General features: G+C 35.0%; 1 protein-coding gene across 1 annotated transcript in view; it reads right to left on the bottom strand.

Annotated features, from left to right (window-relative positions):
• Nucleotides 1–13,076, bottom strand: part of LOC107562465 (brefeldin A-inhibited guanine nucleotide-exchange protein 2-like) — a 31,826-nt gene extending 18,750 nt beyond the window's left edge. The window contains 7 exon segments of the mRNA XM_016247100.1: nt 73–228; nt 372–687; nt 822–1,001; nt 5,481–5,627; nt 6,737–6,860; nt 7,197–7,227; nt 12,714–13,076. Of these exon segments, the coding sequence (XP_016102586.1) occupies nt 73–228; nt 372–687; nt 822–1,001; nt 5,481–5,627; nt 6,737–6,860; nt 7,197–7,227; nt 12,714–12,879 (1,120 nt within the window). The 5' untranslated portion in view covers nt 12,880–13,076.
• Between the last annotated feature and the right edge of the window lie 2,673 nt (nt 13,077–15,749).

Raw genomic sequence — 15,749 nt, 5'->3', positions numbered from 1 at the left:
ACAGAGGCAGGAGTGACTACTACTTCATAGGTCCCCATAAAGCTACAGTCAACTATTTCCAGTGTGACGCACCTCCTTCCACAGAGCTATCTCCCAATCCACTGTCCGGCTCAGTCTCTTCCTGAAACTCAGTGCCTGCTTCTGTCTCAGGCTGTAGATGGACCTCCTCTCCCTCAACATCTCTTGCCACTGATGAAGTCGTCTGGTTTGACTCCTGAATCTCTTCTTCTTTAAGAACAGTCAAATTAAAAACAGAATCAACTACCCAAATAAAGTGCATCAAAACAGCTTTCTAAAACAACTGGAAATTGCCAGAACCTTACAATTTGGAGTCATTTCTCATATATCACGACAGCAGTGATTCCCTGTACCTGGCTGTTCAATTTCCTTTGTGCTCCGTTTATCAGTAGCAAACTCCTCCTCTGACTTGGACTCTTCTGGCTGGCCATTGATGGAGGATGAGTCTTGGGGGGTGGAAGGAGTGGAGGGGACCCCAGGGGGGCTGAGTGAGGGGGATGGGGGTCCGTTCTGTTCGGAGCGGGCTTGTCCGAGCCATGGTGACCCAGACCCCCGACCAGGAGTTGGGGAAGGATTCTGGGCTACAGGAGAAGGGTTACTGGATACTGGAGAAGGATTGTGCAGCTGCAGACATTGTCTGTCCTTCTCTGCTTCCTGAGCTTCCAGAGCCTACAAGAGAGCCATAAAATCAAACCTAGTTTCCCAGTTTTAGTCTAATTTTCTAAACCATAATGTCGCCCCAAGTTCTACTAGGGTGACACATCACATCCAAATAGAGGCAGTTGGAGATGCTATATACTAACCGCCTGGTTCTCCATACGGGTGAAGATGACATTGAGCATCTGTGTGAGAGTGGCCTTGGCTGTGGTCTGGTTGATCAGGTTGCGGCTGGCCAGGTAGATGTTGTAGCAGGTGCGGACAGTGAGGAGAATCGTTCCCTCGTGAATCTCTATGTGTGGTGATGTCACAGCAGTCAGCAGAGCCTGTAGAGCAACACAATGCATTATTAAATCACAGATAATGCCAATTTATTCGAATACAGTGAGGTCCAAAAATCGGACCACAAAAAAAAACAAAAAACTTTTTTTAGGATTTCAAAAAATAAAATTCTACACTATTTTTGTATAATTCTACAATATTTCTAGGTCAGCTTATTAAATGAGTAAATTTGTGACACTGATCATGTGACTGTGCAGACAGTCAGATTTTCTTCTTCCCTTGAAGCTCAAGATGCTCTTTGGATTAATCTCAAATCATTGGTTTTACACAAACTTTTTAAGTTCAGGCATTTTGAGTTCTGCTGCCATTAAAGTTACAAAGGGACAACCCAATTACTAAGACATTTTCACTTAAATTATAATTTTAAGAAAATGCATTTTAAAAACCCACTGAGACAAAAGTGTTTCAGATACAATGATAAGTTTGAAGAAGGATTGAAGAATTATGCAGGTAATTAATGACATTGATGAAAACAAGACCTTTAATAGGTGGCTTTCTCAGATAATCATGTAGCAACACAATGCATTATTAAATCACAGATAATGCCAATTTATTCGAATACAGTGAGGTCCAAAAATCGGACCACAAAAAAAACAAAAAACTTTTTTTAGGATTTCAAAAAATAAAATATTCTACACTATTTTTGTATAATTCTACAATATTTCTAGGTCAGCTTATTAAATGAGTAAATTTGTGACACTGAACATGTGACTGTGCAGACAGTTAGATTTTCTTCTTCCCTTGAAGCTCAAGATGCTCTTTGGATTCATCTCAAATCATTGGTTTTACACAAACTTTTTAAGTCCAGGCATTTTGAGTTCTGCTGCCATTAAAGTTACAAAGGGACAACCCAATTACTAAGACATTTTCACTTAAATTATAATTTTAAGAAAATGCATTTTAAAAACCCACTGAGACAAAAGTGTTTCAGATACAATGATAAGTTTAAGGCTTGAAGAATTATGCAGGTAATTAATGACATTGATGAAAACAAGACCTTTAATAGGTGGCTTTCTCAGATAATCATGCGATCTTATGTACACATCTTGGTGGTAAAACTGCCCTTATGCAAACCACTACTCTCTATGTACTGCTGCATTTTCTCTCCATTTATAGACAACCGAATACTAGTAAATCTTTCACACATCATGCTCATCTAAAATGATAAGTGTTAGGCTTGGATCAAAGAAAAGACTTTGTACTTTAATGCTCAGCTTATCAAATGGTGTAAGGTAATCATGGTGTTGTCAACTTATATGATCGTTTAGTTAACTAAATTTCCTCAGTGTGTTGACGATTGGTGCTCTATACAGAAGCAGCTTTGATTACTTTGGCATGAGCTCCAATGCAGTGACCAGGTGAACTTACTGCAAGGTCAAAAAGAGATGTTTTATGAATGATGAAACTATGAATTCATACTATATTGCAACTTTTCTTCCCCCAAAAAATTTGATTAAAATAATTAAAACCAATGTAAATTTTCTTTAAGTAAATTTAGTGAATGCTTTTCTTCCCCCAAAAAATTTGATTAAAATAATTAAAACCAATGTAAATTTTCTTTAAGTAAATTTAGTGAATGTTAAAAAAAAAAAAAATTATTCATTTAATATATAATATATTGTAATGTTTTTGAAAGAAGTCTGTGATGCTCACCAAGGCTGCATTTATTTGATCAAAGATACAGTAAAAACAGTAACATTGTGAAATATTATTACAATTTAATTAAGAGATTTAGATTTTAATATATTTTATTCTATAAATAATTATTGTAATGGCAAAACTGAATTAAAGATAAAATTAAATGAATTGCTAATTACTACATTGAAATAAAAATGTAAAGCCTGTACAAATATAGAAATCGTGAATATAAATAATTGGGAATCATGTAAAATATTAAAATAAAATAAAAACAGTGCACATTTAATTGATGTGTTATAACATTTATGTAGTTTTGTTCGCTTGGCTGTTTCCTTATTAAGTTTTTCCAGCAGGTGTCTTTTTTAATTATATGATCTCATTACGTTGCTGTCTTGCCGCCAGCCAATCGCTGCACTGCTGATCGTGGTTTCGAGTATCGATACATAGCCCCTTTTAAACCAACCCATGAACGCGCAATTATCTCCAATAACTCAATCCAGCCATACTAATCATCAACAACAGCTGCGTTCGAAGAACCGAATTAGCCAGATCCTGATTAGCGCGATGATATCATCTGGGATGTTACATTTCATCTCGGATGTAATAAGCGACGTACGAAGAACGGGCCCCTGGTGCTCAAGAAACATTTATTATTATTAATGTTGAAAACCGTTGTGCTGCTTAATATTTTTGTGGATTCTTTGATGAACAGAAAAACAGCATTTATTTAAAACAGACATTTTTGTATCATTATAAATGTCTTTATAATATAACATTGTGTATATTGTATAATATATATATATATATTGCATAACCGTATATAATGTAACATTATTTGTTACACTATAATGTAACGTTATAAATGTCTTTGTCACAGATTTAAAGCATCATGTGCTAATATCCTTGCTGAATAAACTAAAAAAAAAAAAATAAATAAAAACTTACCCCAAACTTCTGTACAGTGGTGTATGTATGTAATTTATTGTATTACATATATTTGCATTACATCAACCATCAAATATGAATTTCAATATCAAGAAATGCCTGTCTCAAAAATGAACTGGTATGATGGAGAGTTGTTTACCTTAATGATCTGTAGCTGTACCCCCTCATCAGTCTGGGGTCCCTGAAAGCAGTTACAGTGGGTCTCCACCAGCCGGTCAATTAGCCGTTTTCCTGGAGCTCCGCTGTCAGGGGCGTTCCCTGTGACGTGCCCATACGCAATGAGTTTCTGTGATGAATAAAAGAGAGGTCAGTGAGAAAATGTATGAGCGGAATGATTAAATGAATTTAAATATTAAAACTAGTGAACTGCAATTTACATAACGGGAATGAACTAGACCGACTGTAATTGTTCAAGTAATGAAATCCAGCATCCGGGATCAATGTCTGAAACTAAAATAGATCCATTTGTTCAGACAGTGTACTATCTGAAATATCTACATTATTTGCAGTAGTAATGATGGGACGTTTGCAACGTACGCAATGGAGGTATTACAGTGTAATACACGTTCATTAATGCAGTGCTACCACCGCTACTTTATTACAAGAGTACCCTACTAATCCAGGGACAATAATTTAAAATAATAATCATTTAAAAATTAATTTAAAGATAATATAATAATGTTGTGTAGTCTTTAATACTACAGACACAGACAGTTTTACTCAATCAAGAGATTTATTCGTCATAAAATTATTACTTCATAATTACTTCAATTATTACTTGTATTCGAGTCTTACACACATGCTATACAGATAATGTAGTCGTGCATTAATTTGAGTGGTGACAGATATTATGGGAGTGGCTTGATGGAGCGCAGGAGATGCAGATAACATGATCTTGACCCTTAAGAAACTTTAATTACTTCTTTCAAATAACAAATCTGCTTCAAAGATAAAATTAAATGAATTGCTAATTACTACATTGAAATAAAAATGTAAAGCCTGTACAAATATAGAAATCGTGAATATAAATAATTGGGAATCATGTAAAATATTAAAATAAAATAAAAACAGTGCACATTTAATTGATGTGTTATAACATTTATGTAGTTTTGTTCGCTTGGCTGTTTCCTTATTAAGTTTTTCCAGCAGGTGTCTTTTTTAATTATATGATCTCATTACGTTGCTGTCTTGCCGCCAGCCAATCGCTGCACTGCTGATCGTGGTTTCGAGTATCGATACATAGCCCCTTTTAAACCAACCCATGAACGCGCAATTATCTCCAATAACTCAATCCAGCCATACTAATCATCAACAACAGCTGCGTTCGAAGAACCGAATTAGCCAGATCCTGATTAGCGCGATGATATCATCTGGGATGTTACATTTCATCTCGGATGTAATAAGCGACGTACGAAGAACGGGCCCCTGGTGCTCAAGAAACATTTATTATTATTAATGTTGAAAACCGTTGTGCTGCTTAATATTTTTGTGGATTCTTTGATGAACAGAAAAACAGCATTTATTTAAAACAGACATTTTTGTATCATTATAAATGTCTTTATAATATAACATTGTGTATATTGTATAATATATATATATATATTGCATAACCGTATATAATGTAACATTATTTGTTACACTATAATGTAACGTTATAAATGTCTTTGTCACAGATTTAAAGCATCATGTGCTAATATCCTTGCTGAATAAACTAAAAAAAAATAAATAAATAAAAACTTACCCCAAACTTCTGTACAGTGGTGTATGTATGTAATTTATTGTATTACATATATTTGCATTACATCAACCATCAAATATGAATTTCAATATCAAGAAATGCCTGTCTCAAAAATGAACTGGTATGATGGAGAGTTGTTTACCTTAATGATCTGTAGCTGTACCCCCTCATCAGTCTGGGGTCCCTGAAAGCAGTTACAGATGGTCTCCACCAGCCGGTCAATTAGCCGTTTTCCTGGAGCTCCGCTGTCAGGGGCGTTCCCTGTGACGTGCCCATACGCAATGAGTTTCTGTGATGAATAAAAGAGAGGTCAGTGAGAAAATGTATGAGCGGAATGATTAAATGAATTTAAATATTAAAACTAGTGAACTGCAATTTACATAACGGGAATGAACTAGACCGACTGTAATTGTTCAAGTAATGAAATCCAGCATCCGGGATCAATGTCTGAAACTAAAATAGATCCATTTGTTCAGACAGTGTACTATCTGAAATATCTACATTATTTGCAGTAGTAATGATGGGACGTTTGCAACGTACGCAATGGAGGTATTACAGTGTAATACACGTTCATTAATGCAGTGTGTTTGAATTAATTCAATATTCATAACTATCAGGTTTGTATAAGCTTCATGATCTTAGTGATTTCACAAACGGTTTTCCTTGCAGACTACAAACAAATAAATTAGTCACACGTGCAAAAAAACCTCCTATTTACAAGGATTAAAAAATAAAGACAAGTTTTAAAACAAGTGTTTTAAATGTATTAAAGGTGCCATAGAATGGAAAACTGTATTTACCTTGGCATAGTTGAATAATAACAGTTCTGTACTAGGAAATGACATACCGTGAGCCTCAAACACCATTGTTTTCCTCCTCCTTATGTAAACCTTGTGCATGCAAAAGACCACTGAAAAATAGGTGAATCAGAACATAACACCAACTGTGACGTTACAGTCGGGATCACTAATAGTTACGCCCCCAACATTTGCATATACCCGCCCATGTTCTATGCTAGCCAGCCGCCAGCCGAACCTGCACAGCCGAATCATCAGAAGTTCTGCAGGTATTGTGAAGAAACAAGCGAGGATAATAGCGAAAATGGCAGATCATGGAAATAAATGTTATGTTACAGGCTGTTGAAGGGATGTGATGTACAGGGATGGGTCGGTGTCTGTATTCAGAAAGGCACGGAGAACAAATAACGCGCGTTCTACTAAAATAACGCGAGCCACTAAAGGGACATGTTAGCTGCTTGCTAGCGGTAGCCTGTTACATTACAGTACATAGATATCAGAGAACAATTTAAAATATTGTATCAATGCATTCTATGGCACCTTTAATGTTGAGTAAGATGAAACACTGCAGTAGAGTGAGGAGAATGAGAACGCTGCGTACCTGTAAGCAGTCGAGAGACGTACTGACAATACGAGGAGACTTGGACTGACATGCCAGCTCGAAAGGCAGGACGTACTTGTCAGCCTCAATGTAGTTAGCTCTGGGAGGAACAATAGTGCCATCCCTGGCACATACAAGATTCACAGCACAGGTCAGTCAGCGGGAATAACCATGCAGCACTGAAACATACTTCATTCACTGAATGTTACACCATATTAAACAAGAACAAACATTTATTTTTTAACATCTTCATGTCAGTAGCCCTTTAACATTACTGGGGGCCTTTTGTTCAGCATGGACATCAATGAGACCAGGACCCTAAATTATTACATAACCATGATGGTTCAGAATGAAGATGATTTAGCCTTTTCATAACACAATAAGCATTCTCTTAATGTTACATCAATGTAGATCACAGGAGACTTTTGCATGGTTGGTGCATGTTGGTATGAAAACTTACTTCTGCTTTTCCAGTTCATGCTTGATTTCATCTAAAAAAAATAAATAAAAAAAAAGAGCGAGAGAGAGAGAGAAAGAGAGAGACAAATTAACACATGAATCAACTCATGTCTATTTGTCACACCTCTCTCAAAGCGGAGAGAGCGCTAATTCAGAAAACTACTAAATGTCTTAGTATTTACATTTACATTAGGGTATTCGAGTATTAGGCTGTCTATTTTAATTCTACTTTATCTGTATTTATCTTCAACAAAAAACAAACAAACACTAGCTTTCTATTTTTTCTATTCTATCTACTTGTTTTTCTTTATGCACATTATGTGTATATGTGTGTGTGTGTATATATACAGTGGGTACGGAAAGTATTCAGACCTGAATACTTTCCGTACCCACTGTATATATATATATATATATACACCTTGCTACGAGTACTGCGTTAGGCTAACCGAGACTTGTCATTTGCACTTATATATTGTTGCTCTTTTGTTAGTTTTGACTGCTTTTATTGTCCTCATTTGTAAGTCGCTTTGGATAAAAGCGTCTGCTAAATGACTAAATGTAAATGTATTCAGCAATGTCTATTTCAATGACAAGCTGCACAAAGCCACATTCACATATGATCGTGGTTTTGTGCAGCTTGTCAGTTAACAACGGCTCTGTGTAGTAAATGCTGCTCCATGTGAAAGCACGCACGTGATGGAGATTTACCGCTGATTACAGAACCGCCTTTACTGACAAGATGCACATAAATATGCGATTTATCAAGCAGCCCTAGTCAGAAAGCTCTCGAATTTCATAAAAAATATCTTAATTTGTGTTCCGAAGATGAACAAAGGTCTTACGGGTTTGGAACAACATGAGGGTGAGTAATTAATGACCGAATTTTCATTTTTTGGTGAAATATCCCTTTAAATGGGATGAAGAGTCAAAACCTCTCGGTGAAGATTCCTTTAAACACCACCACTACAAATCTTAAACTCACTTGCCAACATCACTAATCACCTAGTTGGTTGTTAAATGGTTAGTCAATTATCCAAGCCCATCCAAAGTCCAATTTGTAAATAAATTGTTCTTTTGTGCTGCGTCTTTTCAATGAATCCGTCGATATGGTTTACAAGACAGGTCTGAATGATTCATTCATGATTTGGACAGATCTAGTTGTTGATTCAGTGATCCCAGCGGTTAACAGCTCACTGAGGAGGAAAATTATCAGCGAATAACAGCTTAGATTTCTCACACAAAACGATCACTTTCGAATACCAGGAAAACCACAACCAATTACATTCTTCAAAAATTTCAACCCGTTCTGTCTTCCACAGAAGAAAGTAAGCCATACAGAAAAAAACATGAGAGTGAATAAATCACAATTTTCAGTTCTGGGAGAACTATTTCTTTAAAATAAACAAGGTTACTGGGATGAGTGACATATTTGTACAGTTTTTGGTGCCTCTGAAGAACAATCAAAAATGGATCCTCCTTATTCATTATCAGACAGTTATCTGGTACAGGAAACTGAGCTTAAGCAACAACACATTTCATAAAATTGCCAACATTTCATGAACTATATATTTAGAAATATGTATCTGGCTACCTGTGATACTCAAAAGTGTTACATGTATCCAGGCAGCACAACATAAGAACACTAACTGAATAGTTCAACTCTACCTAAGCCATTGCCTAGCAGTGAATCCGGGTGGCCAGTGGACTGTGTAAATAGGTCTGTATGTTAATCAGCCTCATTCACTCACATGGCAGGTAAATGAGGGAGTGTCTGTTTGAATGACGTGCTTCAGAGAGCATTCAAACAAACGCACTAGGAAGTAGCATTACATTAACAGCCAAATGGTTGAGCACTACAACTCTTCACCGACTTTCAAGATCAAACCTCAAACCAAAAGACAAAACAACAGAAGTTTTCAAATAAAATACATGGAGATTTTTTGTTCAGATTAAAGTATTTTTAGATTGACACTTCAGAACAAAGGTTAGAGTTTGGAAAAGCACACTAAGAAACTAGATCCTCCAGTCTCAACATGTGCTCATTAACTTTGTAAATTAGTAATGCAGCACAGGCGGGACGAGTCAAATGAGTCTAACCTGCATATCCAGCTTATACACAAAAAGAGGGATGGATATTTCGGGAAGTTATTGAACAAAAATGGGAATTCAAAGTAAGCAGCTAATGCCCATCACATGTCACTAGATAAACATAAAAAAATTAAAAGGTTAGTTCTTGAAAACTGTCATAATTTGCTCACCCCCCTTTTTTGTCAATGGTGACCAAAACTATTTGGTTACCAATACGGATGTTCATTTCGGTTATTTTTCCTAACCAACAACCAACGCTTGTTAACCGATTATTAACTGTTAACCGACAAGTTTATTTTAAATTAGAATTTAATTAAATTAGAAAGGATAAGTGTCTGTGACCAGTTAAAAATACTAACATTTGTTTCCCGGGGATTAATTTTACATGCGCAAAAAGCAGCAAACAACAGAACATGAGGATTCACATAGTCTTCATATCCATCGCAGCGCTCTGCGAGCGGAGATAAACATAATAAAGCTAGGCTATATTTATATAAAGAATAATAATATAATAATAACAATAAATAGGCCTAAATGAGAAATATATTTTTACTTAATAAATTAAGAAAACAAAATAAAAACTGTGTAACAAGTAGCCTAGTATGCAGAGTTTCGGTTCATTTTTGTGCTGCGCGAAAGGAAACAGACGGCAGAAAAAATACATCCTATTTTTCTTTTTGGCTTATTTTACAAAAGCACAAAGATTTGTTTTTATTGTGAATATACACAAATAAAGGCAAACCTTTTACAATTCCGATTATCTTTAGGACTAAAAGGAGTAGTTGCTTCCACTGTTAGAAGGAAAAAACTCAAGTGATTGCGCCGGCGCCACATACGCACACAGTTAAGCTTTGCTACCTTGACAATGCATCCTGTTCATTATCATAATAAAATACAGTCAGTCAAAAATATGGAAAAAACACACTGCTCAGTTTAAATATGTAGTAAAATCTGTGCCGTTAAGCGTTATCACCGTACCGCCATGATGTTATGAAAAACATTTAGTCTTACGTGGATATTGGAATGCCAGTGAAGCAGACTACATGATAAATAATAATTTGGCATTCAAATACATCGTGAATACGGAAACATTTGATTTTGTATCGAATGAGAGACCCAACGTTGATTTCAGTTTCGTTATAGCCTAAATGAATTCGTTTTGGCTTGTCGTTTATATTGCTATAGCTTCTTATATTTTTAATTCTTGTTCTTTTCTAAATACTGTTAATTGAAAGATTTTGTTGTGGAGTGAGGGGAACTAAAATAGCCTAGCTATTAGGGCTGTGCAATATATCAAAATTATCGAAATATCTCAAATGTACATATCGCAATATGCATATCGCTACAGCTTGCAATATTTGGGGCCAATTACAATTAAACTTTTTGGTAACACTTTACAATAAGGTTCATTAGTTAACTACATTAGTTAACATGAACTGCACTTATACAGCGTTTATTAATCTTTGTTAATGTTAATTTCAACATTTACTAACATTATTAAAATCTTGTTAACATTAGTTAATGCACTGTGAACTAACATGAACTAACAATGAACATCTGTATTTTTATTAACTAACGTTAGTGAAGATTAGTAAATACAGTAACAAATGTATTGCTCATGGTTAGTTCATACATTAACTAATGTTTAACTAATGAACCTTATTGTAAAGTGTTACCTACATTTTTATGTAATGCTCGAGTAAAACACTACCGTGCACTTTCAGAAGTTGTTGTAGGGGTGCTTTCTTATTAGAATCAGAATGAGATTTATTCACCACCGTTTAATTTGAGCATGTGGCACTTTAAGCATTATCGGTTCGCATATCAAATTATTTAATGAATGAATTGCATATCGCATTTTTCTTCAATATCGCACAGCCCTACTAGCTATGTTTACAATGTTTATTATAATGTTTGTAAACATTTCGCGTCAGCATTAGGCCTATTTCTGAATGAAATAATAAAATGCGACTTATACAAATTTCTTTATATACGTGTAGCGTATTTTAACCATGCAGCAAACTTTTTTAAATATTTTGATAAATTACAGAAAAAAAAAATAAATGACTTTTTAAACCATTTAACTGATTGCATTAATCGGTCAAATTCTTACGGTCGGTTAACGGTTAACCGGTTAAAATGAACATCCCTAGTTACCAACATTCATCTTTTTTATTCAACATAACAAAATGCCATGTTTGGAAATACATGAGAGAGAAAATTATGACCGCATGTTTCTTCAATATCGCACAGCCCTACTAGCTATGTTTACAATGTTTATTATAATGTTTGTAAACATTTCGCGTCAGCATTAGGCCTATTTCTGAATGAAATAATAAAATGCGACTTATACAAATTTCTTTATATACGTGTAGCGTATTTTAACCATGCAGCAAACTTTTTTAAATATTTTGATAAATTACCGAAAAAAATAAATAAATGACTTTTTAAACCATTTAACTGATTGCATTAATCGGTCAAATTCTTATGGTCGGTTAACGGTTAACCGGTTAAAATGAACATCCCTAGTTACCAACATTCATCTTTTTTATTCAACATAACAAAATGCCATGTTTGGAAATACATGAGAGAGAAAATTATGACAGAATTCTAATTTCGGGATCAACGATTAATAAGAGCAGTTAAAAATCGGCCAAAAATAAATGACTTTTTAAACCATTTAACTGATTGCATTAATCGGTCAAATTCTTACGGTCGGTTAACGGTTAACCGGTTAAAATGAACATCCCTAGTTACCAACATTCATCTTTTTTATTCAACATAACAAAATGCCATGTTTGGAAATACATGAGAGAGAAAATTATGACAGTATTCTAATTTCGGGATCAATGCCAACGATGTCAGACTGAAAGCCTCAGAGTCACCATTTAATGCCACTGGACGGCAAATTATGCAATGAAATTGAATGGTGACTGACCAAGCCAGGCTTAAGACAACTCTTTGAGTGTGAATAAATGATTTTTTTTATTTTAGAGTGAACTGTTCCTTTAAGATGTTACTCATCCTACAGATCGATTCTTTAAATCAATGAGTGATCTTTAATCAATAAGGGAGCAGTACATCACCAATCTGTCAAAGTCGATAAAACAACAACAAAATCGGTAGCTTGTTGGATAGCAGCTGATTCCAGCTAACACATGCTAACAGCTCGTTATAACCAAAACACGAGGTGCTGGACACAGACAAGTCGTTTACTCTGCTGCCAACATCTCATTCATATGACTGTAACAATATATAGCCGACGGGATTCAACTTGAGGCAAAATGAAACAAACGGAGTCCTGACACTGACTCGCGCTGGAATGACAATAGCTCGCTAACCAGACTTTAACCTTAATTTAGGATATCAGGGGGCAGTGGAGGATCTCAGTGGTGTGTTTGAGGCCTGAGAGGTAACAAAAGCAGCTCACCCAGCGCCACTTGACAGGCCTTGCGCAGCTGGCTGTGTTGGCTCCGCTTCACCTCCTTATCCGCGAGGATTTTCTCCAGCGCTCGAGACAGAAACATGCTCTTGGTGCTCAGGCTTTCTGTCTGCGTATGCCGTCGATGGGTTTCCAGCTCTTCCTGCTCTTTCATCTCTCGGTTGACGTGTTAAAGTAGTCCGTCAGGCCGTCATCGCTGGCCCGTTCCCTGCGGTTTGGCAGGGGTGTGAGGTTACCAGGAGCGGGCCGATGTTGTCGCTGGTTCAAGCGGGGCCAGTTGGACGCTGCTATCTCAGCACTGCGTCGCCATGTTGGCCGCACGTCACGTCACGTGACCCGCAGGCTCTTACACTGATGTGTACATTCAGAGCACGGCTCGGCTGAGGTGGAAATGAATGGGCCATGTTTCAGGTAGTTAGTGTAGGAGTCCTCCAAAAAAAAAAAAGGGATAAAATATTTGGAGGCATGCAGTGGACATTTTAGGTCTTAAGTATTTAACAGTGTGATCGCCAGTATATATAGTTTATTATAGTCATAGTGAAAAAACTCTAAAAAGTCTCTAGAAGGAAGCGCCAATAAATTAAAAATTATTAATACATTTTTTCAATAATTAATTATTATTAAAAATAGGTAAATACACTTGGCTCAAAGTTGTAGGTGTGTCTATAAATTAAGTTAGTCATTTGGAATCATGCACACTCACACACACACACACACACACACACATACACACACACACACATACACACACACACACATACACACACACACACATACACACACACACACATACACACACACACACATACACACACACACACATACACACACACACACATACACACACACACACATACACACACACACACATACACACACACACACATACACACACACACACATACACACACACACACATACACACATATATATATATATATATATATATATATATATATATATATATATATATATAGTTACTAATGTGCACTTTGGACATATATATTTGTAAATGTATAATATTAACTAACACATTAAAATGACATAAAAGAATACATTATATATATACTGACCAGACATGCTGGAAAGGAAAATCTAGAATAACATTTATGTCATGATGTGACCTTCCTTGTACCATCTGTGTTTTTAATAAACAAATATGAATAGGTCGGTATATTTTGTTTTGCAGTATTATCGTACAAAACCTTTTTTTTTTTATGTCACTAACCAGCTTTGTAAAGACGTGCTTTTTTAAACAAAAATGACCAAAAAATTATTAATAAACCATGAGTACTTTAACTTGTGCAAAGGCAGATATTAAAAATGAGAAAATCGAACTTATTTGTTAGATCAGTTGGACAAAGCTACACTGTTGAAGCAGAAGACTGCTGTTCCAGGCTTTAACCACAGGGTGGCCTCCTGACATCAGAGTTTTGCTGCCCTACACCTCTCAGCACTATGGTGTGGCAGAAAACTAACGACATATAATGTTCAATTTATGATAAGGCTAAAGTAAAAGTAAAAAGAAACAAAGTTTCCAGTTGTTTGGAGTTTTTAAAGTAGCACTGAAACAGCCTTTAATGTCAAGTCATCGTTTTTTTCACTGGCTGCAATAATGATGTTTTAACATGAGGCTAAATAGTTGTTCTTTTGGACAACAGTCCTTGGTCAGTTCCTCCAAACAAACAAACAAACAAAACATCTAATTGTCTCTCTAATTCTAATAACTTAGCAAAGGTAGATGTTGCATAACACATTCAGTGCCTCTTGTTTAAACCTATGCTACTTCATTCTTTTTATGTTATTTTAAAGCATGTTTTCTTTAAAGCAGTTCATTTGGGCCTAACGACAATAAGCTGCTTTGTATGTATTTTAAAAAGCTCTTTACAAATAAACTTGACTGATCGAGTTAACGCTGATCCTCCAGCGTATATTTCAAACTGACACACATCACTGATCAAATGAATTCATGACCAACACACCAAGCAAGGAACATAATCAGTGATTTTCTACATATTAGTTTATTTCATTCAAGATTTGACTATAATACATGTGCAGCTATGTCTTAATATAGTTTTTATCCTTTTAAAAGTTTCATTATGTGAAACAAATTTACATCATATACAAATAATCAATTTTTACAGCTTTTATTAATCCAGGTTAATGTTGAATTTATACACATACTATCATTCACTGTTCATGATACATTATCTAATGTTTATTTAAACAACTTTAAATGATAAAAAAGGTAAATATTAGTATATGCAGAACTGAACTTTAACATGGATAATGTAAAAATATTATTAATTGTTAGTTACTGGTAAAAAAAAAAAATTTTATTGCCTGAATGCACTGCAAGTCGCTTTGGATAAAAGCTAAATGCATAAATGATACATTATTAAATTATAAATTAGTTATGATACCTAATGAATTAAATGTATAGTTCAACCCAAAAAAATTTTAAAATAAGGTTCAATTTGTTAACATTAAATAATGCATTATGTATCATGAACCCAAAATAATCAATTTTTACAGCTTTTATTAATCCAGGTTAATGTTGAATTTATACACATACTATCATTCACTGTTCATGATACATTATCTAATGTTTATTTAAACAACTTTAAATGATAAAAAAGGTCAATATTAGTATATGCAGAACTGAACTTTAACATGGATAATGTAAAAATATTATTAATTGTTAGTTACTGGTAAAAAAAAAAAAAATTATTGCCTGAATGCACTGCAAGTCGCTTTGGATAAAAGCTAAATGCATAAATGATACATTAAATTATAAATTAGTTATGATACCTAATGAATTAAATGTATAGTTCAACCCAAAAAAAATTAATTCTGTCATCACCACCACATTGTTCCAAACCTGTATGACTCACTGCATATCTTTAAATATATTTCATTATATACCCATACAATGAAAATCACTGGGGTCTAAACAAACACTGGACCCCATTGACTTTCCATGTATGGACATTTCTTCTTTTATACTCCATAGAAGAGAGAAAG

This window comes from Sinocyclocheilus grahami, unplaced genomic scaffold (assembly GCF_001515645.1).
Source record: "Sinocyclocheilus grahami isolate Dianchi unplaced genomic scaffold, SAMN03320097.WGS_v1.1 scaffold824.1, whole genome shotgun sequence".
In the NCBI taxonomy this organism is placed as follows: Eukaryota; Metazoa; Chordata; class Actinopteri; order Cypriniformes; family Cyprinidae; genus Sinocyclocheilus; species Sinocyclocheilus grahami.
Note: the sequence above shows the minus strand (reverse complement) of the source record. Positions and strands in the feature narration are given on the sequence as shown.